The 23,838-nt window shown below is 63.2% G+C and overlaps 1 protein-coding gene across 1 annotated transcript; it reads left to right on the top strand.

Moving 5' to 3' along the window:
- Positions 1-20: 20 nt before the first annotated feature.
- Positions 21-22,496, top strand: COL6A1 (collagen type VI alpha 1 chain). Its single transcript, XM_017888663.1, is given in 36 exon segments — positions 21-233; positions 936-1,065; positions 2,467-2,667; positions 4,972-5,131; positions 5,383-5,511; positions 5,616-5,636; positions 5,952-5,972; positions 6,063-6,107; positions 6,808-6,861; positions 7,329-7,373; positions 7,473-7,499; positions 8,139-8,165; positions 8,259-8,303; positions 8,958-9,011; positions 9,141-9,203; positions 10,140-10,202; positions 10,294-10,347; positions 10,492-10,527; positions 10,859-10,921; positions 12,225-12,287; positions 15,334-15,396; positions 15,614-15,676; positions 16,014-16,064; positions 16,290-16,325; positions 16,786-16,807; positions 16,810-16,847; positions 17,038-17,103; positions 17,526-17,561; positions 18,146-18,182; positions 18,546-18,554; positions 19,051-19,184; positions 19,668-19,777; positions 19,926-20,109; positions 20,235-20,418; positions 20,659-20,688; positions 20,930-22,496. Coding segments are annotated over 36 exon segments (3,084 nt in total). The 5' UTR covers positions 21-136; the 3' UTR covers positions 21,553-22,496.
- The last annotated feature ends 1,342 nt before the right edge of the window (positions 22,497-23,838 follow it).

Below are 23,838 nucleotides of genomic sequence, written 5' to 3'. Positions count from 1 at the left end.
ACCCCGGCCCTCCCCCTCCAACCCCTCCCGCCCTCCGCTCACTCTGGCTGGGAGCAGAAGACGGCCTCGGTCTCTGGTCGGCCACGGAGGCCCACCCTGCCCTGGCCGCGCTGTGTGGTGACTGCAGGCCCCAGACATGAGGGCAGCCGGCGCTCTGCTGCCCCTGCTGTTGCAGGCCTGCTGGACGGCTGGGCAGGATGAGCCAGAGACCCCCAGGGCGGTGGCCTTCCAGGGTGAGTGGTGGCTGGGAGTCGGCAGCAAAGGCTCCAGACTCCCCGCTCTTTGCTGCCGGCCAGGGCCAGATGCGCGGGGTCCCTTCCCATCCGTGGAACTGCAGACTGGGGGCCTGGAGCCCCTGAGCCCCACTCCCTGCTCGGGGCGGCTGCAGCACCCAGCTCTGCCCCACCAGGCCTTGGCCAGGGCCCTTAGAGGGTCAGCCTTCTCAGCAGGGAAGGAGAGCAGGCAGCTCAGGAGGGGCTCCCGGGTGAGGGGGAGCTGATGCGGGGCTGTCTCAGGGCTCCGTAAACGCCGTCGAGCCGTGAATCCATTTGACCCCTCACCTGGCAGTGAGTCCAGACGCACGGCCCCCGTTCTAGACTAAGTCGTGCCGCTGCTGGTTCTGAATCCAGCGAGACACCTTCACGTGAGGTCTCATTTGTCCAGTCCCATGCCAGGGACGCCCTGCCCTTCGGGGGAGGTTGTGAAGGGTTCTGACTCCCCTCGGGGCACAGGAGCGGTTTGGGGTCTCTCACTCCACCCCGTCCCCACCGTCCCCACCGAGGGGTGAGGGACGTCCTGCTGCCTTTTCCTGGGAGAGCCTCTCCAGGCCCAGGGCTCTGTGCTGCAGGCGCTGGGCTGGCGGGGAGAGCAGGCCCAGCAGAGACGCGGGGAATGGGGCGAGAGCTCGAAGGCCCCTCTCCTCCGTCTTCGGCCAGACTGCCCTGTGGACCTGTTCTTTGTGCTGGACACCTCTGAGAGTGTGGCCCTGAGGCTGAAGCCCTACGGGGCCCTCGTGGACAAAGTTAAGTCCTTCACCAAGCGTTTCATCGACAACCTGAGGGACAGGTAGGAGGGACGCCCTGTGACCTTCCTCCGGTGCTTCTGGGCTTCTTGGAGGGTGGGGTGGGGGCCCAGGGGACCACGGGCGCTATGGCCTCAATCTCCCCTCTAAGAAGGGCGAGCGTTGCCCTGGCCAGAGCCCCTCCTGGCGCCCTCCAGAGTGAGCTGGTTTGAGACCCTGCTCGCGGGGGTGGCACCTGTTCAACGGGGCCGAGGTGACAGTGAGGCTGAGACGTAGGGAAGAGAGGCTCCCGCAGGCTGACCGAGAGGGCTTGGCACGTTGGCCCAGCCACGCAGTCCTGCCGGGTGCCCGGCAGCCCCTCACTAACCACCCGGGCCCTGGTTCGTTCTGTGGGCCGTGAGAGCCTCTACCTGGGTCCTGGATTCCACGTTCTGAAGCTCCCTGACTCAGGGGCCGGGAGGGGCGTCGCTCTGCAGCCCCAGGGCCCCCAGGCTTGGTTCTGGGCTTGGGACCTGGCACACTCTCCTCCGCGTTCCTCCATCTGTGCGTGTGGCTGAGGACACACCGGGGGGCAGGGAGGGGTCCGTCCCGTGGGTGCACAGGGCCGTGGGGGTGGGGCATGTAGAATGGGGGCTCCCCCACTGAGACGGGCCCTGGCAGTGGGGACACAGCTCAGCCGGCGAAGGACCCCCCAGTCTTCCCTGACCCTGCTGACTGGCCACTGGGCCCGAGCCTCCCGCCCCTAGAAGGGGCACAGTCAGAGGCTGTGGTAACAGCACTGTGTACCTGCCAACCCCCACCGTGCCCAGCGGGAGCCACTGGGATTAGAAACCCTGGGCTTAGTGGACGTGGCCAGGCCCGTGAGGCAGTGTGCTGGGGGTCTGGCTGTGGATGGCACCAGGGAGGGGCAGCCATGTGGCCCAGCGTCCCCCGAGTTGCCCTTGTTGCCTTTACTCAGGCTCCCCATGACTCAGTTTCCCACCTGTGAAATGGGGCGGAGTCATCCCCACATTGCCGCTGGCACTCCTGCAGGAGCTGCGGTCACTCTGCGGAATGGGCGGGAGGGCGGGAGGAGAGCCCACCCCAGGCTGGGGCAGAGCAGACCCCTGAGAGCCTCAGGCCCCAGTGCTCAGACCCCCCGGGTGCCTCCTTCCCCCAGAGTCATGCTGACCCACTGCAGGCCCGAGGACCCCACCCCAGCAGGGCCACACGCTCAGGGCTCCTGGTCTGAGGCCGGGGGATTGGGGCACAGGTTGCCTGCTGGCCACACCCGCCCACACAGCCTTCCAGGAGGGCCGGCCTCAGGGCCACGGGGAAGTCCAGCTGTGTGTCAGCCTCGGCCAGGGTGGGGCAGCCCGTCCATCCGGGTGACGTCGCACCCTGGGACGGGCAGTGATGGTGCCAGGGGCCGCCCGCCTGACGCCCACCGTGCCTGTTCCTGGCAGGTACTACCGCTGTGACCGAAACCTGGTGTGGAACGCGGGTGCACTGCACTACAGTGACGAGGTGGAGATCATCCAAGGCCTCACGCGCATGCCCGGTGACCGCGACACGCTCAAAAGCAAAGTGGACGCCATCAAGTATTTTGGGAAGGGCACCTACACTGACTGTGCCATCAAGAAGGGGCTGGAGCAGCTTCTTGTCGGGTGAGTGGCCTCCTGCCCACGCAGCTCTCACGCGTGGTACCCAGCCTGGGCCGGGGTTGGCCTGGGGACCCTGTGTGGCTTCAGCTGCAGCCTCCCTGTTCTCTTGGAGGCTGTATGGCCTCCCTGACCACTTTGTGGGCAGGAAAGAGACAGAGACAGACAGAGACAGAGACAGACAGAGACAGAGACAGAGAGACAGAGACAGAGACAGAGAGACAGAAACAGACAGGGACAGAGATAGAAAGAGAGAGAGACAGAGGGAAACAGAGAGACAAAGACTGATAGAAAAAGACAGAGGCAGAGGGAAACAGAGACAGAGAAATAGAGACAGTCAGACAGAGACAGACAGAGACAGAGATAGACAGAAACAGAGAGATGGAGACAGAGAGAAACAGAGACAGAGAGAGACAGAGACAGAGAGAGACAGAGACAGAGGACAGAGATGGGAATAGAGACAGGCAGACAGAGACAGAGAGACAGAGACAGAGAGAGACAGAAACAGAGAGAGAGAGACAGAGACAGAGGGGCAGAGACAGGCAGACAGAGAGACAGAGACAGAAAGAGACAGAGAGAAACAGAGACAGAGACAGACAGAGACAGAGAGACAGAGGCAGAGAGAGACAGAGAAGCAGAGACAGGGACAAAGACAGAGAGAGACAGAAACAGAGAGAGAGATAGAGACAGAGGGACAGAGACAGGCAGACAGAGACAGAGGGGCAGAGAGAGAGACAGAGAGATAGAAGCAGAGAGAGAGAGAGACAAAGACAGAGGCAGAGAGACAGAGAGAGAAGTGCAGAGACAGACAGGGACACCAGAGACAGAGAGACCAGAAACAGAGGCAGAGAGACTGAGAGACAGAGAGAGACAGGGCTGGTTTTCCCCACAGCATCAACACCAAGCAGGGCTAGGATCATTGGAACTGACTCTCATCAGACCCGAAGCACGCGCTGAATTTTGTTTGCTTCCTCGGGGTTTTTCTGGACTGAGGGGTTTCCTCTCATCCCAGTGTCTAGATGTGGGGAGAGAGGGGCTGCAAGCCCCAGAGTGTCTGGAGGGGAACGTGGCCTCCCCACACCCAGCCCTTCCCGAGGCCTCAGGATCACAGTGGGGGTCCCAAGGCTGCCCTGTCCATCGAGGCGGTACGGGGGGAGCCTCTCCCGAGGTCAGTCTCAGAGGCCCACACGGCCGGCGTGGGCCAGACACTTGCTTTCCAATGGTTGTGCCCACCTCCCTCCAGAGTTGGTGCCACGCTGGGACCTGGGGGACTTGGAGTCGCTAGGAAGTTGTCTGCTGTCTGCAGGGGTGCGTGGGGACGTGGCCACACATGTCAGAGTGTGGCCCCGCCGTGGAAGCCACGGACAGACATGACTCCTCCTAATGAGCTCGCCCTGCTGGCCGACAGGCTCGGTGTCCCCAGCAGCCCGCTCCACTGCCCTGCGACGCTGCCCTCCTTCCATCTGCTCTCACTTTCCCTTTAGGGGGTTTGATTTGGGGCACTCTGGGATCGCCCTGTTGTTTGCTCATCACACCCATTTCCTGCAAAAGCCGTAGTGACAGAGCAGCCTTCAGTTGAGGCAGCTTGTGGGTAGACGAGGCGGGCATCTCGGAGGGGCACGCTCCCTGCCCCTTTCATCCTCCACTCACTGGCCAGGGGCTTTGTGCTGTGGGCACCCCGGGAACCAAGCCTCCTTCGGGGTCGTGGGTGCCTCTCCTGGGAGGGCGTGAATTTTCCAAAGCAGTTTAGAGAAATGAGAGCCACAGAGCATTACTCCCCACAGCGAGGTTCTTTTTCTTTTCCTTTTTTTTTTTTTTTTTTTTTTTTTTTTTTTTTGAGGACGGAGGGTCTCGCTCTTGTTTGCCCCAGGCTGGGGAGTGGCCCCAGGTGGCGCCGATCTCGGTCACTGGGCAAGCTTTCCGCCTCCCGGTTCACACCCATTCTCCTGCCTCGCCTCCTGGGGAGTAGCTGGGAACTTACCAGGCGGCCCCCCCCGCCACCGCGCGCCGGCTAATTTTTTGTATTTTAGTTGAGACGGGGGGTTTCACCCATGGTCTCGATCTCCTGACCTTTGTGATCCACCCGTCCTCGGTCCCGTCTCGGCCTCCCAAAGTGCTGGGATTACAGGCATGAGCCACCGCGCCCAGCCGGCGAGGTTCTTTTCAGTGATCCTCACAGTACAGCCAGGATCAGCAAAGAGAAACAGCTCCTCGCGATGAGACAGGGACCAGCACCTCCCAGATGGGCTTGGGTCTCTCTCCAGTTCCCCCACCTAGTCTCGGGGTCTCATGCTGCCCTCTCCTGTCCAGGGGCTCCCACCTAAAGGAGAACAAGTACCTGATTGTGGTGACTGATGGGCACCCCCTGGAGGGCTACAAGGAGCCATGCGGGGGGCTGGAGGACGCCGTGAACGAGGCCAAGCACCTGGGCATCAAAGTCTTCTCAGTGGCCATCACGCCTGACCACCTGGTAGGCACCTCCTGCCCCGCAGATGCCCCCAACCTCATGGAGTGGCGGCTGCGAGGCCCCTGGCAGCCGGGCCGGTCTTTTGGTCCTCAGGAGGGTGTGGGGACTCCAGCCGGCCACCCTTGCCCCTGAGAGGGCAGCCCCTCCTGCTGAGGAGCCTGGAGCGCCCCAGCCCCCGCTCTGGCCCTGTGGGAAGCATCCCCGGCCATCAGGGGTCCCAGCCCTGCTCAGCCCGCCCTGAACACTGCCCCCAGGAGCCGCGTCTCAGCATCATTGCCACGGACCACACGTACCGGCGCAACTTCACGGCGGCTGACTGGGGCCAGAGCCGCGACGCGGAGGAGGTCATCAGCCAGACCATCGACACCATCGTGGACATGATCGTGAGGCCCCTGCCCGGGAGACGGGGAGACCCTGCCCGGGAGACGGGGAGACCAGCGGTGGCCCCAGGTGGAAAGTAATTCTACGTTTCCATTTCTCTTTTCAGAAAAATAACGTGGAGCAAGTGGTAAGAGCCCTCCCCGCCAACCCCCAGCCACGAGTCCGCACACGTCCACCCACACGTCCACCTGGTGTTCAGGATGCGTGTCCCCATGCACAGCCACCCATGTGCCCGGGACACGTGTCCCCTGCATGTCTGCCCATGTGTCTGCCCGTGTGCCTGGGACGTGTGTCCCCTGCATGTCTGGCTGTGTGTCCGGGACGTGTGTCCACCCGTGTGTCCGCGTCTGCCCATGTGCCTGGGTCACATGTCACCCTGGGTGTCCCGGCCACGTGTCCGTGCCTTTCCCACTGACTCGTCTCCATGCCTTCCCCCCCACAGTGCTGCTCCTTCGAATGCCAGGTGAGTGGGGCCTCCCACCCCTGACCCCGTGCCCTGCACCCTGGGAACCTGAGTCTGGGGTCCGGGCTGACCATCCCCTCTGCCTTGCAGCCTGCAAGAGGACCTCCGGGGCTCCGGGGCGACCCCGGCTTCGAGGTGAGTGGTCACTCCTGCTCCTCGTGTGTTGTGGGGTGTCCCTGCAGCTCGGGGCCTGGGAGTGGGGGTGGTGGGACCAAAGCCTCCTGGGCACCCAAGTCCACCAGGAGGGTCCAGCAGGCGGGTTCTGGCCCGTGCAGGGTGTGGGCTGCCCTGGGGGCGTTGGGGGCTTCTGAGGGTGTCTCTGTCCGCCCCGCCCTCAGCCGCACTCGGCTCAGGAGAAGGATGTTTCTGGGGGTCGGAGGGTGAGAACGTGGGGCCCCCAGTCGTGTGTGGCTCACACAGGATGACCTTCAACGTTAGAATTAGCTGCTGATAATTGCAACTTGCCACGAGGCTGCTCATGGACTTCAGATTTCTGGCTTCTCCTAATAACCATCCAACCCAGCAGCTGTGGGCCATGGCCGTATCCTGGGGGTCGAGCCGCGGCCCTGGGGGGCTTCTGTGCTGCACATCCGTCCCGCCTGTGCCTGGGGGTCAGCAGAGCTGAGCAGACAGGAACGGAGGCAGGGAGTGGGGGGAGCTGGCGTGCGGGGTGGAGCTCCCAGACCCAGGCTGACCAGGAGTGATGGGGAAGGTGCTTTAAAGCCCTGTGATCCCTGAAGACTGGACGAAGTGTCTTTTTAAAAACCTGTTTTGTGAGCCAGCTTTTTAGAAAGAAACGGGACTGCCCCCAACCTTGACCTGTTTTATGTTCCAGGGAGAACGAGGCAAGCCAGGGCTCCCGGGAGAGAAGGGAGAAGCCGGAGATCCTGTGAGTGCCTGACTGTGGGGTGGGGGCCCTAAGAAGCTGGAGGCGGGGAATGACTAGGCCTCGGAAACTTCTGGAAGAGTGTCTGGGTTCTGAGCGCCAAAGTCACACTGCCTGTTCCTTATGGGTGGGAGCAGGCCTGGAGGGGCCACAGCCCAGCCATCCTTCCACACAGCCCCCCAGGCAGCCCCTGAGCCCACCTGCCAGGAAGGGGCTGGGTGGGGAGGTGGCCCAGGGTGCTCAGGCCGGCACTGTCTGGGGCCTCTGCTGTGGCTCCTTGGCCCAAATCCTATCCATAGACCTCCCTCCCCCAGCTCCACCTTGGAGCCCCTCGGCACCACAGGCCCCGTGCAGCAGGGCCACTCTCTCGGGTTGACCAGGCCTGGGCTGGAGGGAGGGTGTGCAGCTGGGTGGGACTGGCCCCTGCCCCTGCCCCTCCAGGGGTCTCACCGTTTCCTCCTGTGTTCCAGGGAAGACCCGGGGACCTCGGACCTGTTGGGTACCAGGGGATGAAGGTACGTGCCCCACCTTTCCTCACCCGAGCCTGGCGGTGCCCTCAGCTCTGCACGACACTAACAAGCCTTCCTCTTCCTCTTCTTCCATGGGGCGTGTAGGGAGAAAAAGGGAGCCGTGGGGAGAAGGTGAGTGAGGCTCAACCTCGGAGCTGGTCCCTCTGGGCGCAGATGTGCCATCCTGGATGAGGGTGTCCCTGGGGATGAGGACAGCGTCCCTGACAGGAGCCACGTGCCCGGCAGACCCGCTCCACCGCCCCTCGCCGTCCCCTCCATCTGGAAGGACAAGGACAGCCACCTGGGCACCCAGCAGGGGCACTTGTGTCACTTTCACCCCACCCCAGAGCGGGGTCCCACGGGCAGTTACCCTCTGCAGAGAGGGGGTCCCATGGGCGGTTACCCTCTCCGGAGCGGGGGTCCCACGGGCAGTTACCCTCTGCAGAGTGGGGGGCCCACAGGCGGCTACCCTCTCCGGAGTGGGGGTCCTCTGGGCAGTTACCCTCTGCAGAGTGGGGGTCCCATGGGCGGTTACCCTCTCCAGAGCGGGGGTCCCACGGCGGTTACCCTCTGCAGAGTGGGGGTCCCACGGGAGGTTACCCTCTCCGGAGCGGCCCCTCCCCATCACTGTCAGACCCCATGATTCTCAGCAGTGACGTTGCCCCCTTGGGTTGGGGGCACCCGAGCCCCTGCCTTGTGTGGGCCTAAGCCAAGGTTGCTCTGCCCTCCCCACCCCAAACACCCCCTCACACCCTCTTCCTGTCTCTGCAGGGCTCCAGGGGACCCAAGGGCTACAAGGTGAGTGTGGGCTGCTGGAAGGGGGGAGTTCTGCCCCCACAGCAGCACGTCTGACCTACATCTGACCCCTGCCTTCGTTTTCCCGCCTCGCAGGGAGAGAAGGGCAAGCGTGGTATCGACGGGGTGGATGGCGTGAAGGTGACTGGGGAGGATGGGGTGGACGGGGAGGGATGAGGAGGGACAGGGAGGTAACTGGGGAGGGATGGGGTGGACGGGGGGGGATGAGGAGGGACAGGGAGGTAACTGGGGAGGGATGGGGTGGACGGGGGGGGATGAGGAGGGACGGGGAGGGACAGGGAGGGATGAGGAGGGACAGGGAGGGACGAGAAGGTACGAGGGGGGTCGGGAGGGTTGGGGAAGGATGGAGTGAAGCTGACCCTGGTAGGAGGGACAGTAAGGGATGGGTTGGACAGCATGAAGGTGACCAGGGGAAGGACGGGTAGGGATGGGGAGGGATGGAGTGGACTGTGTGACCTTGGGAGGGACAGGGAGGGACGAGGAGGGACGGGGAGGGATGGGGAGAGATGGAGTGGACGGCGTGAAGGTAGCCAGGGGATGGATGGGGTGGACAGTGTGAAGGTGACCAGGGGAGGGACGGGGAGGGATGGGGTGAGGTGACCCCGGCGGGAGGGATGGGGAGGAGTGGGGTGGACGGTGTGAAGGTGACCCCAGGGGGGTGTCTGCTAGGTGGGGCTTTCCAGGGAGGGCATGGAAGGCGCAAAGTCTGACAGGTGATTGGCCTTGGTTTACCCACTTGGCCTTCAGATTTTCTGGTTTTCTTCCTCTTTCCAGGGGGAGATGGGGTACCCAGGCCTGCCAGGCTGCAAGGGCTCGCCCGGGTTTGACGTAAGTCACTTCCTCTCACTGATAAGTTAAAACTAGCGCTGTGAGCAGCACCACGTGTGGACTCAGTTTTGACTCCATCTGGGCGGCCCGGTGGCCTCTGCTGGTGTCATGCTGCCCTCTTCTCTCCAGGGCATCCAAGGAGCCCCCGGACCCAAGGGAGACCCCGGCGCCTTTGGACTGAAAGGAGAAAAGGTGAGTGACTGGCGGCCCCTGGAGGGCCAGGGCCTTCACCGTTGGCTGAATCGGAAACGCTCCTGGAAGCAAGTCCTGGTCCGAGCGGGTCGGCCACCCGTGCGGCCTCAGAGGAGGGGAGCTGGTGGAGGCTGGAGGCAGGCAGGCGAGCGGCGGGCACAGGGCCCAGCGTGGGGATAGCCGCCATGGTGCTCCTGCCCGGAGCCTTCCCTGCAGCCCAAGGGCCTTCAGGCCTCCGCCATTCTGTTGCCCGCACCTGCCGCTTGCTCTGCACAAATGGGACCGCACCGCGTCACTCCCAGCCTGTGAGCCGCAGCCCAGAGTGGCTCTGAGAACTGAGAATGGGCCAGGTGGCACTGAGGGCGGCAAGCAGGTGGGAGGGCGGGCGGGCAGCGGGAGTGCTGCGGGAGGGCAGGAGCGCAAGGCGGGAGAAGGAGCTTTTTAGTCTGACTGAAAGCTGAGTCTGCCATGGCTGGTGTTTTCTCTGGAGTTTCTTTGTTGAAACCGTACGTGCTGCGGAAGACAAGGGTGAATGCTGACCCCACCCCACATGTTCCCGGACGAGCTCCTAGAACCCAGCAGACGGTTTCCAAATCTCATCTTTGAGTTCCCAGATTGCCCTCCAGGCCCTAGATTTGAGTTTGCCAATTTGCCAGCCTGGCAAAGCTGTGCCTTCTCTAATGGGAACCGAGTCCTGCCCCTTAGACAAGACGGCCCTTGGCTGGGCCTCATAGGGAACAAGGTTGGAACATTCCAGGAGGTTTTTGTGCAGGGTTGTGGATGTGCAGGCTGAGGGTGCTGAGGGATCCGGGCTCAGAAGGTGTTGGTCAGAGGGAGGGCCTGGTTTCGGTGAGGCGGGCCCTGTACATGGCATGTGGCAGCTGCACCCCTGGTGCACACCCCTGCAAGCGTGTGTGACCCCCCGGTCTTCCCCAGGGTGAGCCTGGAGCTGACGGGGAGGCGGGGAGACCAGGGAGCTCGGGACCACCTGGAGACGAGGTGAGTAGGTGCACAGCCCCCACAGATGCTGGGCATGGGCCCAGGGAGGGTCAAGGAGATGGAGCGACCATTCTACCCCTGTTCCCCACAGGGCGAGCCAGGAGAGCCTGGTCCTCCCGGAGAGAAAGGAGAGGCGGGCGACGAGGTGAGTGAGGGCTCCGGACACCTTCCTGGGGAAGTGCACGGCCTCGGCCTCCGATCCTCTTTGCTCGGGGTCTGCTCCACATCCCTGAGACCAAATACAGGGTGTCCACCAGACTAACGCGGCGTCTGTTTCTCTTCATCGCAGGGGAACCCAGGACCTGACGGTGCCCCCGGGGAGCGGGTGAGTGGGGCAGGGGTGGCCTGCACTGTTGGCCTCACTGTGTAACTGTGGACGTGGCCTCTGTGGCCCAGTCTGATCCTCCCAGCACTGAGAGTCACGGCCTTCCGCCCCAGACAAGTGGGTTTCTTCACCCACACGTCCAGGACGCCTCTTCCCACAGGCTCGGAATGGGTGGGACCTGGGCAACCAGGAGATTCCGGCCTCTGGAACCGTGGAGCATGAGGTGGAGGGATGGCACCTCTCAGGGATCCTGCTGGGGGAGTCGGCCCAGGCCAGGCCTCAAGCCCCACCCCAGCGGCTGAGGCTTCACCCTCTGTGTCTCTCCACTCAGGGCGGCCCTGGAGAGAGAGGACCACGGGGGACCCCAGGCACACGGGGACCAAGAGGAGACCCTGTGAGTCACAGTTCCTGGACCTGGGACCCACCCCAGGAAGGGGCAGGCAGATGCTGGGGCTGGTTCAGGCCTCCGGAGCCACAGGACATGTCACGGAGCCCTGTCGCCCTCGCCTTGCCCAGCCCATCCGCATGGCGTCAGGGCGCCCAGCCACCTGCCTGATGCTGGGACCTGTTTCGTGTGATGGCGGTGCCCGTGGGCCCGGTGCCCACTTTCCCACCAGGCGGCACCCACATTTCTGCCTCCGAGCTTGGGTTCTTCTTTGGAACAATTTTCCTTTGTTAAAATTCCCAGCGTGAGGAAGTTGGGTCAGAACCCCAGATGGGAAGCTAGGCCAGCAGAGCGCCTGCCTGGGAAGTCTTGACATAGAAACCTCACCCCAAAGCAGAGATTCTGGCGGCCCCAGAGGCCACCCCCCACCTCCAGCTCCATGGCTGTGGGCCTCGCTAGGCCACCCCACAGCCCAGCCTCAGGGTGCAGAAGCACAGGGCCCTTCTCTGTCCCTGTGACTTGCTGGGAAAGCTGTACTGGACCCGGGGCAGGGCAGCTGGCAGATTCTGGGTGTCTCAGTCCTGCCCGGCTCAGGCAGAGTGAGGGGGGAAGAATGCCCTGCTGTGCCCAGCCGAGCCGCCAGGCCTCAGAGGCAGTGCCCCCAGGTGCTCCCTCGTCCGACAATCAGGACATGCAGCTGTCGTGTGCTGACAGTCGGGCGGGGCTCCAGCAGGGCCGGGGAGCTGAGCTAGGGCCAGAGTCATGCCACCGAGGGGTTTGGCTCCCCAAAGGGGGAAGGGGGATTTCTGACCTCCTCCCTGGGAGCTCCCCAGAAGCACACAGCCCCCGTGGAGGGGTCGGGGGGACATCAAAGCAGGGGTCATGTGACTTAGTGACTCAGACTGCCTTCCAGGCCCACTTCTCTGAGATCAGGAAATGAGACTGACAGCCAGGCAGAGCCCAAAGGAAGGGCGGGCCACACAGCTCTGGCTTCCCAGCAGGCCAAAAGTCTGTGGCTACAAACACCTGCCAGGTCTGCAGAGCTCACTGGAGAAGCAGGGATGCACGCAGGGATGCCTCTGGGGCCCCAGGAGAGCTGCCGGCCTCCTGAATGAAGACAGCCAGCCATGCTGATGGCCGCGCACATGGGCCGAGGAAACGCTTGGGGAGGCCAGGAAGGAGCTGTGTGGGGAGGGAAGGCCGGAGCAGCCCGGTAACCACCTGGATAGCACGCTCTGGCTCCCAGCGTGCCCTGGCAGCTGTCCTCCCCAAGGATGGCCCAGCTCCACACTCACTGCTCGTCTCTCCTCAGGGTGAAGCTGGCCCACAAGGTGATCAGGGAAGAGAAGGCCCCGTTGGTGTCCCTGGAGACCCGGTAGGAGGCCCTGTGGGGTTGGGGGGCATTGGCCAATTTGGGTTTTGGAGGTAGAAGTGCTCCAGCAGCTCACGCACTGGGGGCCTCTTCATTTCCATTCGAGGGCGTCTATGTTCCCGTAGATCTCGTGGGTGTCCCTGCACGGGAGCCGGGTCCTGGGGGTGAGGCGCAGCCTGGGCCGGGCTGGTGTGGATTGGTGAGGCCCAGCGCCCGGGGGCCCGACGCTCAGACGCTCAGCCCCAGGTGGAGAAGCGCTGTCTGGGGACCCGTCTGGGGCAAGGGTGCCTTGCAGTGAGGAAGAGGCGTTGGAGCCCCTGGGAGACACTGTGAGAGCTTGGTCAGCATTTGTTTTTCTGGGTCAGGGGCCAGGCATGACTGTGGCTGGAGGTCAACTGGGGAGTGTGAGGCTATGGAAGGTTCCAGAATCCCGGGATGTCGGGATGAAAATGCACTCTCATCTCATTCTAAATTCCCTTCTCCGAGCCTCTGGAATCGCTGTGCATGCCGCGTGGCTTTCTGTCTCTTCCCCCATTCCGATGACTGCCATGATGGTGAATCTACTGTGGTGTTGCCCACAGGCTGGGCTGGGCCGTTGCATCCTCCCGGAGCTCACCTGCCCCATGGGGACAGGAAGGCCTCCACATAGTCACGCCCAGAGACAGCAAGTCTGTACTCCCCGAGCTTGTCTGCTTCTGTGGACAAATCAACCTCATAGCTCCATGCGCGTAGCTGCCCACCTGCCACGCATAAGGCCAGACCCTGGGCATGGCAGCAGGCATGGCAGCTGTCTCAGACGTCCAGCAAGACGGGGCCTCAGACCCAGGGAGATGGGAGAGGCCGTCCCAGTGCAAGTCACATTTGTATTTCTGTGCACGAGGTGAAATCGTGCTTTTGTGGTACCAACAGGTGTTGCACAGCTGTTAAAAATACCTGTGTCATAGATTAGGACCAGGGCAGGGCTGGGCAGGCGGGATCTGGGCCGTTCGTCCACCTGGTCCTTCGTGCAGCTCATAGCCGGGGCAGAAAGGGCTCCCGACACCTTCCTGGTGAAGCGCACGGCCTCGGCCTCTGATCCTCTTTGCTCTTTGAGCTCCCAGGGCTCCAGCCCTGAGGCTGCTCTGACCTCTGGTGTGGTCACTCCAGGAGAGGGCCAAGTGCAGGGCGCAGTGCATGGAAGAGGCCATGCAGCCAGTGGCAGGTGGTGGGGCGGGGACAGCCCAGGGCCAGGTTCCAGGCTTTCGAGGCAGCTCAAGGCCTTGGTAGCTGAAAGTCTCAGTGGGAGTGAGCGTTCAGAGGCCAGGACTTGCTCGGAGAATTCTGACCACACCCTGTCTGTTTTATAATGTTCAGTTTTCAAAGTAATTAATAGCCACTATCAGAAAAAACAAAGCCCCTGTCAAAGAGTTGTGGTAAGAGAGGCAGTCCCGTGAGCAGGCGGCTGCAGGACCCCCCGTGTCACGGGGCAGGCTGCACAGGGGCTGGTTGGTCCCGTGCCTGGGGTCTGGGAGCAGTCCCTAGGCTGCTGTCCTGGAGGAGGTTCCCCCAGTGCCTGAGACCAGGGCACCATGTTAGCCTTGACTCACAGTTGCCTCGCCGAGGCAGGCACTTGTTCACCTGGAGCCTCCCTGGGGCCTTTTGGGGCCTGGGATGTGGATAGGTGGCTTTGGAACCACATTTGTCCATCGGGACGTTGGGCTCCTAGCTGGCCTCCTGGGCTCTTACTGCTCTGGGCACCTCCCTACTCAGCGCTTGCCAGCCTTACCGCTCCCCTCCACCCCGCCCAGCACAGGGCTCTCCCTGTGTGGACACCAGAAGTGGTTGGGCCCTCAGGGCTGGTCCCGGGAGGTGCCCCCAGTGAGCTGCCTCTGCAGAAACTGCCGAGTCTGGCCTCCTGCTCTCTGTGGCACACTCTGACTGTGTGTGGTGAGGTCCAGGCCTTCTGCCTCCCACTCACCTGGCCCAGGGCACAGAGACCTCCTTTCCATCCTCCCTCCTGGCTCCCCTTCTTGTGTTCCCAAGGCAGGGTCTCAGGGTACCAGACTAACCCCTGTGAACCCCAAGTTTGGTGGGCTTCGGGACCTCCTTGAGGCCTGTGTGCAAAGTCCCCAGTCAAGCGTGCAGTCCTCACACTGCTGGGGTGTTGAGCACGCAGGGTGCAGGAGCTTCACAGCCAGGGCTGGATGCTCACACGATCGGGCAGGGAGAGCAATACACTAGGTGCCGCCCGTCTGCCTGGTGGAGGCCACAGGTCAGGCTGGTGAATGGGCCAAGTCTGGTAGTGGGGAAGTTGTAAACATTTGAACACCAGGACAGGCCTCATCGCGAAGCATCAGCCTAACCACAGGCCAGGGACAGGCGTCCGAGCAGGCTCATGGCTGGGGCCCACCAGGGCCAGGTGGGCCAGGCAGTGTGCACACGGCTCCCTTCTTGGCTCAGCTGGCTGCACTGGGAAGTGCTTGGGGAGCCTGGGCTAGACTCAGAAGGGCAGGGACTCACCACTGGATTGTCCACGGAGCAGGCCCTCGAGGGTGGAGGCTGGGGCCAGCTCTGGAAGTAGACCCCACAGGGGGTCCTCATGAGATGTGGGGGACCCAAGGAAGTCCAGCAGGCAGCCTCAGGTGCAGGTGGGGGCAGGGTGGTGTCCAGGCTCAACCCACAGAGGCTCCTGCGGTTGGGGGTGGGCTAAGGGGACCAGGCCAGGCCCAAAGGGGACCATGAGGGAGGGCAGTCTGGGGCCAATCTGATGGGAGAAGGGGCAGGTGGTCTGAGGCCCAGGGACCTGTAGCCTCACCCCTCCGTGGGGGCCTGAGGCACCAGCCGGGCGCCCACTGAAGTCATCTGAAAGAGGTTTCAACACGTGTGCCCAGGCCCTTCATCAGACCCAAGAGTGGGCCTGGCTCGCCCCCTGTGCTGATTGGACCAGGGCCGGAGCCTGGGGGTCCTGACGCTTCACGGTCCGAGACCCTCAGCTTAGGGTCAGGGAGGGCTCAGGCCTGAGGGCTGGGTGAGGCCTGCGGTCCAACGTGCCACATCCATCTCTCTACAGGGAGAGGCTGGCCCTATCGGACCTAAAGGCTACCGAGGCGATGAGGGTCCCCCAGGATCTGAGGTGAGTCCCACTCCCCACCCACGCCCGCCACCCAGGAGGAGCCTGAGGATCCAGAACCCACTCTCTGCCCAGTGCTTGCCCCGCGTCCTCTGAGGACTCCATGGTCCTGGGTGTCCTGGCTCCTGTTGGGACCTCTCCCGGCCCCAGGAGGGCCCTCTTCCCTCCAAGGTCACCATGCCTGAGCCTGCTCCCTTCACGCCTCCCTCTTCCTCCTCAGGGTGCCAGAGGAGCCCCAGGACCTGCTGGACCCCCTGGAGACCCTGGGCTGATGGGTGAGAGGGTGAGTGTCCAACAGCTCGGGCCCTGGGGCTGAGGCTTGGCTACCAGAGGCCCTGGGGAGCCCCAGCCCTGCACTGTGGAACTGCCTGGGGTCCCTGACTGGGCCAGGAGCGCCTGCAGCATCACTGGCTCCTGGCCACAGTCAGCACCTGAGCCAGAGGCTGCCTCGGCAGGGCCCCTCCTGCCCTGAGGTCTGGGTCCCAGGGTCCACAGGGACCAGCAGGGTGGCCCCAGGGGAGGGAGGGGCTCTGTGGGGTCAGTGCTCCTGGGCCCGTGCTGGTCAGTGGGTATCCCAGGCCTGGCTGATTCGCATTGTGACGGCTACTGTGCTCCCCCAGGGTGAAGACGGCCCCCCTGGAAATGGCACCGAGGGCTTCCCTGGCTTCCCCGTAAGTGCCCAGAGGCTGAGCCCACAGGAACATGCCCCAAGCCGCCTGCAGCACCCTCTTTAGCGGACTGGGCACTCCTGGGTGGGCGGGTTGGCCCCAGGACCGCCAGCTGGCCCAAGAATTCCATGGCCAGGATTCTGTCAGCTCAGGCCCTTCCCAGTGCCCCCCTCACAGCCTCCCCTCGAAGTCAGAACCCGGCGTCACTGCCCTGCTTTTCCATGACAGGGGTATCCGGGCAACAGGGGCCCTCCCGGGATAAACGTGAGTACACCCCCTCCTCCATCTGGCTGTGGGCACACACACATTCACAGTCACAGGGACACGCATGTGTGAACACACACGTGTAAACGGGCTCCCGAGCAAACACACAGGCACCAACCACTGCCCTGCTCTGTGACCACAGCCCCAGTCGGCATCAGCTCCCGCAGAAGCCGAGGCTCGTGGCCAAGGCCCTGCAAGGCTCCCGCTGTGGTGTGGCCGGTGGGTCCCCTGGCTGTGCCTGGTGCCCGATGCTCCCCTCGGTGAACAGGGCAGGCCCAGCCCCAGAGACCGCCCCACGGCTCCCTAGGCCACTCCAGGACCCCGTTTCTCCAGCCCAGGAAATGGGGAAGTGGGGAAGGGAAGAGTGCCTCCCTTATCTTTATTTTTCTCCTTTTAAAATTTCTGCTTCCTAAAAACAAAATAAAACCCATGATAACCAAGCACTCTCCCATCACTGCAGGGCACGAAGGGCTACCCCGGCCTCAAGGGGACGAGGGGGAAGCCGGGGACCCCGGAGACGACGTAAGTGTGGACGGGGGCAGGGCCAGCCCGGAGTCCACCTGGACCACAGAGGGTTGCCCTCGAAGGGCAGTGGACCAGGACTGGCTGGTGGGAGGCCTCATGGGCCCCGGCTGCTGGACGCTCTGTGGACGGGGCCAGTGCGCAGATGCCCAGGCGGTGCACAGCCTGTTGACACGCTGTTTCCTTCCAGAACAACGACATTGCACCCCGAGGAGTCAAAGGAGCAAAGGGTTACCAGGGCCCCGAGGGCCCCCAGGTGGGTGGATGTGGCTGGGTGAGGCCACGGTGGGCTGCGCCTGGGATGCGGGATGCTGGGGCTGGGGAACGCTGGAAGAGGCTGGGAGAGTGGGAGGCAGCGGGAGGGAATTTGGAGGAGCACATCATCTGGGAGGCTCTGGGGGTGGGAGGCGCCGGTCGCCAGGGTCTGGTGTCGGCCAGGGTCGGGGTGGCGGCCAGGGCAGCAGAGCTGAGCCCAGGGAGACAGCAGGTCCTCAGGGGGGGCCCCACCTGGGATGGTCGCCCGGACCACCAGTGTGCGAAGCCCCAGGTGCTCTCACAGGACCCTCACTGGAGGACGAGGGGCCGGGCAGGGAGGGGCCGGGGGTGGAGCCTGTCTCAGCTCAGGAAGCTCAGTGGGCACCTCACCCTCAGAGCTCCTCTACCCCGTTTCTCGGACAGGGACCCCCAGGACACCCAGGACCGCCCGGGCCAGACGTAAGTGGGGCTCTGTGAACATCGCTGGGGGCGACCACTGCGGCCTCCGTCCCTGGGGGTGTGGGTCCTGTCCGTGGGAGCTCCTGTAGACGCTGCTCACAAGGGGGGTGGGTTGTGGAAGAAGAGCTGGTGCCAGGCTATGAGGACACGTGAGGATAATGGGGGGACACGTGACGGCCGTGGGGGGACCTGTGACGGCCATAGGGGACACATGACCGTAGGGGGACACGTGACGACCGTGGGGGGACACGTGACAGCCGTGGGGGGACACAGGATCATGGGAGGACACGTGATGGCCATGGGGGCCCGTGAGGATCTTGGGGGGCCTGTATCCATGAAGACCATGAGGGGACCCATGGTGGCCACGAGGAGACCCACGACAGCGCTGTTTCTGTGACCACGTCAGGGGTCCAGCCATGTAGCAGGGGTGTAGTGGGCAGAGCTGGGCATACCTGCAAAGAACCCCGTGCCCAAACCCAGCCCTATGGGGGCCCTGGGGAGGGTGACCTGGAGACCCAGTAGCCCACAGTCCCCGCTGGCAGGGGCTGTCCATGGCCTCAGTACCCTCGTCTCTCCCTCCCCAGGAATGCGAGATTTTGGACATCATCATGAAAATGTGCTGTGAGTATCTCTGAGAAGCCGTCCTTCTTAGGGAGAGCAGGGCCGCCAGCCTGGCCTGTTCCACTCCTAGAAGGATCTCTCCCCTGTTGGGGGCCCGGGTCTCTGGGTACATCCTGGAGGAGGCACCTCAGCCAGCCCCTACCGGCCTCCGAAGCCCTCCCAGGCCCCCGGGTCGCCGTACAGGCTGAGAGTCCCCGGTGCCGGGCAGAGCTGCCACGTCGGGAGGGCGGCCAGGGAGGCAGGGAGGCAGGGAGGCAGGGAGGGAGGCCGGGGAAGGGGGGAGGCTGCCCTGAGAGCAGGAGTCTGAGGTGCGCAGGATGCAGCCCTGACTATGGTCTGACTGACTCTTTCTCTTCTCCTCAGCTTGCTGTGGTGAGACCCGTGCTCTAGCTCTGGAGAGAATGGATCCCGGGGGTGGGGGAGCGAGGCCTGGGTCCCACGCACGTCACAGGACAGCACGTGGCACCCTGGTCCCTGCCCACAGCTCCTTGCACCTGTCTACCCCTCTGGGGTCTGCTCCAAGCCAGCAGGGTCCCGGGTGCTGGGCTGGGCCCCTCCCTCTTTCACCCATAACTGAAATAACCAGGAGCAGGCTGGGGGTCCCTGCTCCATCGTTCTGGCCCACAGGCCCCACGCCCAGCCTGAGCAACACAGGCCCTGACCAGCCACCGAACGGAGCGGCCATTGGGGGGCCATGCGAGGGGGTGGGCTCATCTAGGGCTGAGACAGACGGGACCCCGTGTCAGGTGATGACATGGCAGCCAAGGAGGGGCCAAGGCGGAAAGGGGAGGGGCCAGGGCAGAGAAGGGGAGGGGCCAGGGCGGTGGAGGGGAGGGGCATGCCCTTCTGACACCGCCCCTGCCTGCAGAATGCAAGTGCGGCCCTATCGACCTGCTCTTTGTACTGGACAGCTCAGAGAGCATCGGCCTGCAGAACTTCGAGATTGCCAAGGACTTCGTTGTCAAGGTCATCGACCGGTTGAGCCGGGACGAGCTGGTCAAGGTGAGGCCTCGCCCCTCCCGGCTTTGCCAAGCGCAGGTGCATCCCGGCCCTGCCAGCCGCCCCTGCCAGCGCCAGACCTCAGCCTCCCGAGGCCGTCGCTGCATCCTGTGACTTCCCTTCTCGTGAGGAGGATGCCAAGCACGCGCCAGTCCGTCCAGGCCTCCAGCTCCACCTGGCGAGGCTGGCCCATTCTACACAGGCACCCCAGATGAGGGAGGGGCCCCCCTCTCCTTGAGGGCCAGCAATCTGGGGTACTGAGTTCTGGGGGTGGGCTTGTCCCTCGTGGACAGAACCTACGAGGGCGTCATCCACCAAGGAAGATTGGTTTGCGGAGGACCCAGGTTCTGGGGGCTGTGCCACCCCCTGGGTACCCAGAGCCAATTGCAGGGGACCCAGGCACCCGCAGCCAACAGAGTCATCCCTGGGAGGCTTATGCGGACCTGGGGCAGCGCTCCCATCCTGACCCTGGTGCCGGTCCCACAGTTTGAGCCGGGACAGTCGTACGCAGGTGTGGTGCAGTACAGCCACAGCCAGATGCAGGAGCACGTGAGCCTGCGCAGCCCCAGCATCCGGAATGTGCAGGAGCTCAAGGAGTGAGTGCCCCCATGCAGCCAGGGCCCTCCCACCCCTCGCCCCGACCCCTGGCCCGGCGGCGAATCGGCCCTGACCCCTGATCCCAGGTGGGCTCGGCCCCGTGGCAGGCCTGGCCCCAACCGGCCCCTCCCACCCCTTCTTGTGCAGAGCCATCAAGAACCTGCAGTGGATGGCGGGTGGCACTTTCACGGGGGAGGCCCTGCAGTACACACGGGACCAGCTGCTGCCACCCAGCCCAAACAACCGCATTGCCCTGGTCATCACTGACGGGCGCTCAGACACCCAGAGGGACACCACACCGCTCAACGTGCTCTGCAGTCCGGGCGTCCAGGTGGGGTGGCCACCCCCAGGCTGCACCTGCCCCGCCTAGGGCACCCCGCCAGCCAGGGTGGCCTTGTCCCCAGAAAGATGAGGGCAGAGCGGGCTGCGCCACACTGACACTGTCTGTCCCCACAGGTGGTCTCCGTGGGCATCAAGGACGTGTTTGACTTCGTCCCCGGCTCCGACCAGCTCAATGTCATTTCTTGCCAAGGCCTGGCACCATCCCAGGGCCGGGCCGGCCTCTCACTGGTCAAGGAGAACTATGCAGAGCTGCTGGAGGACGCCTTCCTGAAGAATGTCACCGCCCAGATCTGCATAGGTGCACGGGGCGTCCAGGGGTGTCCCAGATCTGCATAGGTGCACGGGGCGTTCAGGGGTGTCCCAGATCTGCATAGGTGCACGGGGCGCCCGAGGCTGTCCCAGACAGAGGCCTCCTCCCAGCTCACTGTGACCTCCAGGGGCACAGCCACCCCTGTGCTCAGCCAGAGGTCCTGGGACATCTCCTAGGGGTTATAGGTGGAGCAGTGGGCCCACATTGCATGGTTTTTCTCTTTTACAGATAAGAAGTGTCCAGATTACACCTGCCCCAGTGAGTACCTCAGCACCCCGGGCACATGGGGAGGAGGGCACCGTGGCTGTGGCGGGGGCTCTGAGAGGAGGGGGCTCTGGGAGGAGGGCCTGGCAGTCACAAGAGCAGGTGCATGGCTCACTCTGGTGGCTGAGCACCACCGTGCCGTGCCCTCTCTGGGGAGTTCGGACGCCCTCTGGCCGGCCCACCACGGCTGCATCACCCTGGCCTCATGCTAACGTCTGCCCACCCCGCTCTGCAGTCACGTTCTCCTCCCCCACTGACATCACCATCCTGCTGGACGGCTCTGCCAGTGTGGGCAGCCACAACTTCGACACCACCAAGCGCTTCGCCAAGCGCCTGGCCGAGCGCTTCCTCATGGCGGACAGGACGGACCCCGCCCATGATGTGCGGGTGGCTGTGGTGCAGTACAGCGGCACAGGCCAGCAGCGGCCAGAGCGGGCGTCGCTGCAGTTCCTGCAGAACTACACGGCCCTGGCCAGTGCTGTCGATGCCATGGACTTTATCAACGACGCCACGGACGTCAACGACGCCCTGGGCTATGTGACCCGCTTCTACCGCGAGGCCTCGTCTGGCGCAGCTAAGAAGAGGCTGCTGCTCTTCTCAGATGGCAACTCACAGGGCGCCACGCCCGCGGCCATCGAGAAGGCTGTGCAGGAGGCCCAGCGAGCAGGGATTGAGATCTTTGTGGTGGTCGTGGGCCGCCAGGTGAATGAGCCCCACATCCGCGTCCTGGTCACCGGCAAGACGGCCGAGTACGACGTGGCCTACGGCGAGCGCCACCTGTTCCGTGTCCCCAGCTACCAGGCCCTGCTGCATGGTGTCTTCCACCAGACCGTCTCCAGGAAGGTGGCACTGGGCTAGGCCGCCCCGCACGCAGGCCCCAAACCCTGTCCTCCCACCCCTCCCCACCCATCACTAAATAGTAAAATGTGATGCAAATTTTCCCGACCAACCTGATTCGCTAGATTTTTTTTTTTTTTAAAGAAAAGCTTGGAAAGCCAGGACACAACGCTGCTGCCTGCTTTGTGCAGGGCCCTCCGGGGCTCAGCCCTGAGCTGGCGTCACCTGTGCAGGGCCCTCTGAGGCTTAGCCCTAAGTTGGCGTCACCTGGGCTCCCCGCCCCGGGCCCTCCTGCCCTGCCCTCCTGCCCGTCCTCCCTCCTGCAGCTCCTTCCCTAGGCACCTCTGTGCAGCATACCAGCCTGAGCCGGACGCCCTCTTGGGACCTGTGCCGCACACACCTCCCTCTCCTTTGTCCCCATAGCCGGCTTTTCCCACCAATCCTCACCTAACAGTTACTTTACAATTAAAGTCAAAGCAAGCTTTTCTCCTCAGCTTGAGGCCGCCATTGGACTCTGTCTCATTTTGGGAAACCAAGGTCAGGAGGCCGCTGTAGACATAAATCTTGGCGACTTGGCCCTGTCTCCTGAGTGTCCTGCTGGTGACCGGCCTGGACCTCGGCCCCACAGCCCTAGGGGCTGCTGCTGACCAGCACTGACCCCGACCTCAACGAGTACTCGCCGGGGCGCTGGCTGCACTCAAGACCCTCGAGATTAAAGGTGCTAACCCCATCCGCTCCTCCCTCCCGCAGAGACTGGGGCCTGGACTGGACATGAGAGCCCCTCGGTGCCGCAGAGGGCTGTGTCTTACTAGAAACAATGCAAAACTCTCCTTCCTCAGAACAGTGACATGTTTGGCGTGTTATCAAAGCCCCTTTCTATGTTCGTGTTAGTTTTGCTCCCTCTGTGTTTTTCTCTGAACCATATCCATGTGGCCAACTTTTCCAAATAAAGGTTTTCACTCCTCTCCCTGTGGTTATCTTCCCCACAAAGTAAAATCCTGCCGTGTGTGCCAACGGAGCAGGCACAGGAGGTTGGGGGAGTGTGCATGTGTGCCCACTGCCAAGCCCCATCACCACCAGTCCCAGGCCAGAACCAGGGCTGCCCTTGGCTACAGCTGTCCATCCATGCCCCTGATCTGCGTCTGCGTCGGTGACATGGAGACGACGCTGCACCTGTGGACAGAGAGGAGCTGAGGAGACATCACCCTGGGCTTTCAGGCCTCAGTGGTCTGGGGCCGGCCACATCCACCAAGGTCAACCACAAAGGCCAGCCCCAGGTTCTAGGCTTGGTACTGAAATACTCCTGGGAGTTGGCAAGGAGAGTTGAGATCCTGCAGGGCCCAGAGGAAGAAGTCCTGGGAGGCCCCACCTTCGGGGCAGAGCAAGAGGAGGGTGAAAGGTGGAGGGCGGAGGGCAAAGGCAGCGGGGCTCATCCTCAAAAGAAAGAAGTTCGTAGCCCCTGAATCCCAGAATCTGGGGTGCACGGTTGTTCCTGGGGTCGTTGGGGGACTAAGAGGATCAGCCGAGGGCTGGGCTGGAGGAGGGCAGCAGGAACGGGCATCGGGGGTGAGGGTGGGGCTTCCTGAAGGCCCTCACCTGCAGCGACCCTGGTGAGCCCCTCAGGTGCCACAGGCAGGGACATGCCTTGCTCGATGCGTCACACCATGTGGCCAGCAGAGCTGCAGGAAAATGCTGGGGCCGGCCAGATCGAACAAGGTCAACCCAAGAGGACCCGCCCAAGGCTCTAGCTTTGGTACTAAAACACCTCAGCCAAGGGGCCTTAGGGCTGCTGTGTCCAGAGCGTGTCCAAGACCCTCTTCCTGAAGGGATATGAGAAGCCACGAATGTGAGCCTCGCTGTGCATTCAGCCATTCTCACCCTGCTCTAAAGAACTGCCCAAGGCTGGGTGTTTTTTTTGTTTGTTTCTTTTTTTTGAAACAGAGTCTTGCTCTGTCGCCCAGGCTGGAGTTCAGTGGCGCGATCCAGGCTCACTGCAAGCTCTGCCTCCCAGGTTCACGCCATTCTCCTGCCTCAGCCTCCCGAGTAGCTGGATTACAGGCGCCCGCCACAATGCCTGCTAATTTTTCTTGCATTTTTAGTAGAGACAGGGTTTCACATGTTAGCCAGGATGGTCTTGATCTCCTGACCTAGTGATCCGCTCTCCTTGGTCTCCCAAAGTGCTGGGATTACAGGCGTGAGCCACCAAGCCCAGCCAAGACTGGGTGATTTATAACTAAAAGAGATTTTATGACTAAAAGAGATTCCATTGACTTACAGTTCCACACGGCTGGGGAGGTCTCAGGAAAC

This window comes from Rhinopithecus bieti, unplaced genomic scaffold, assembly GCF_001698545.2.
Source record: "Rhinopithecus bieti isolate Rb0 unplaced genomic scaffold, ASM169854v2 scaffold_18153, whole genome shotgun sequence".
NCBI lineage: Eukaryota > Metazoa > Chordata > Mammalia > Primates > Cercopithecidae > Rhinopithecus > Rhinopithecus bieti.
Note: the sequence above shows the minus strand (reverse complement) of the source record. Positions and strands in the feature narration are given on the sequence as shown.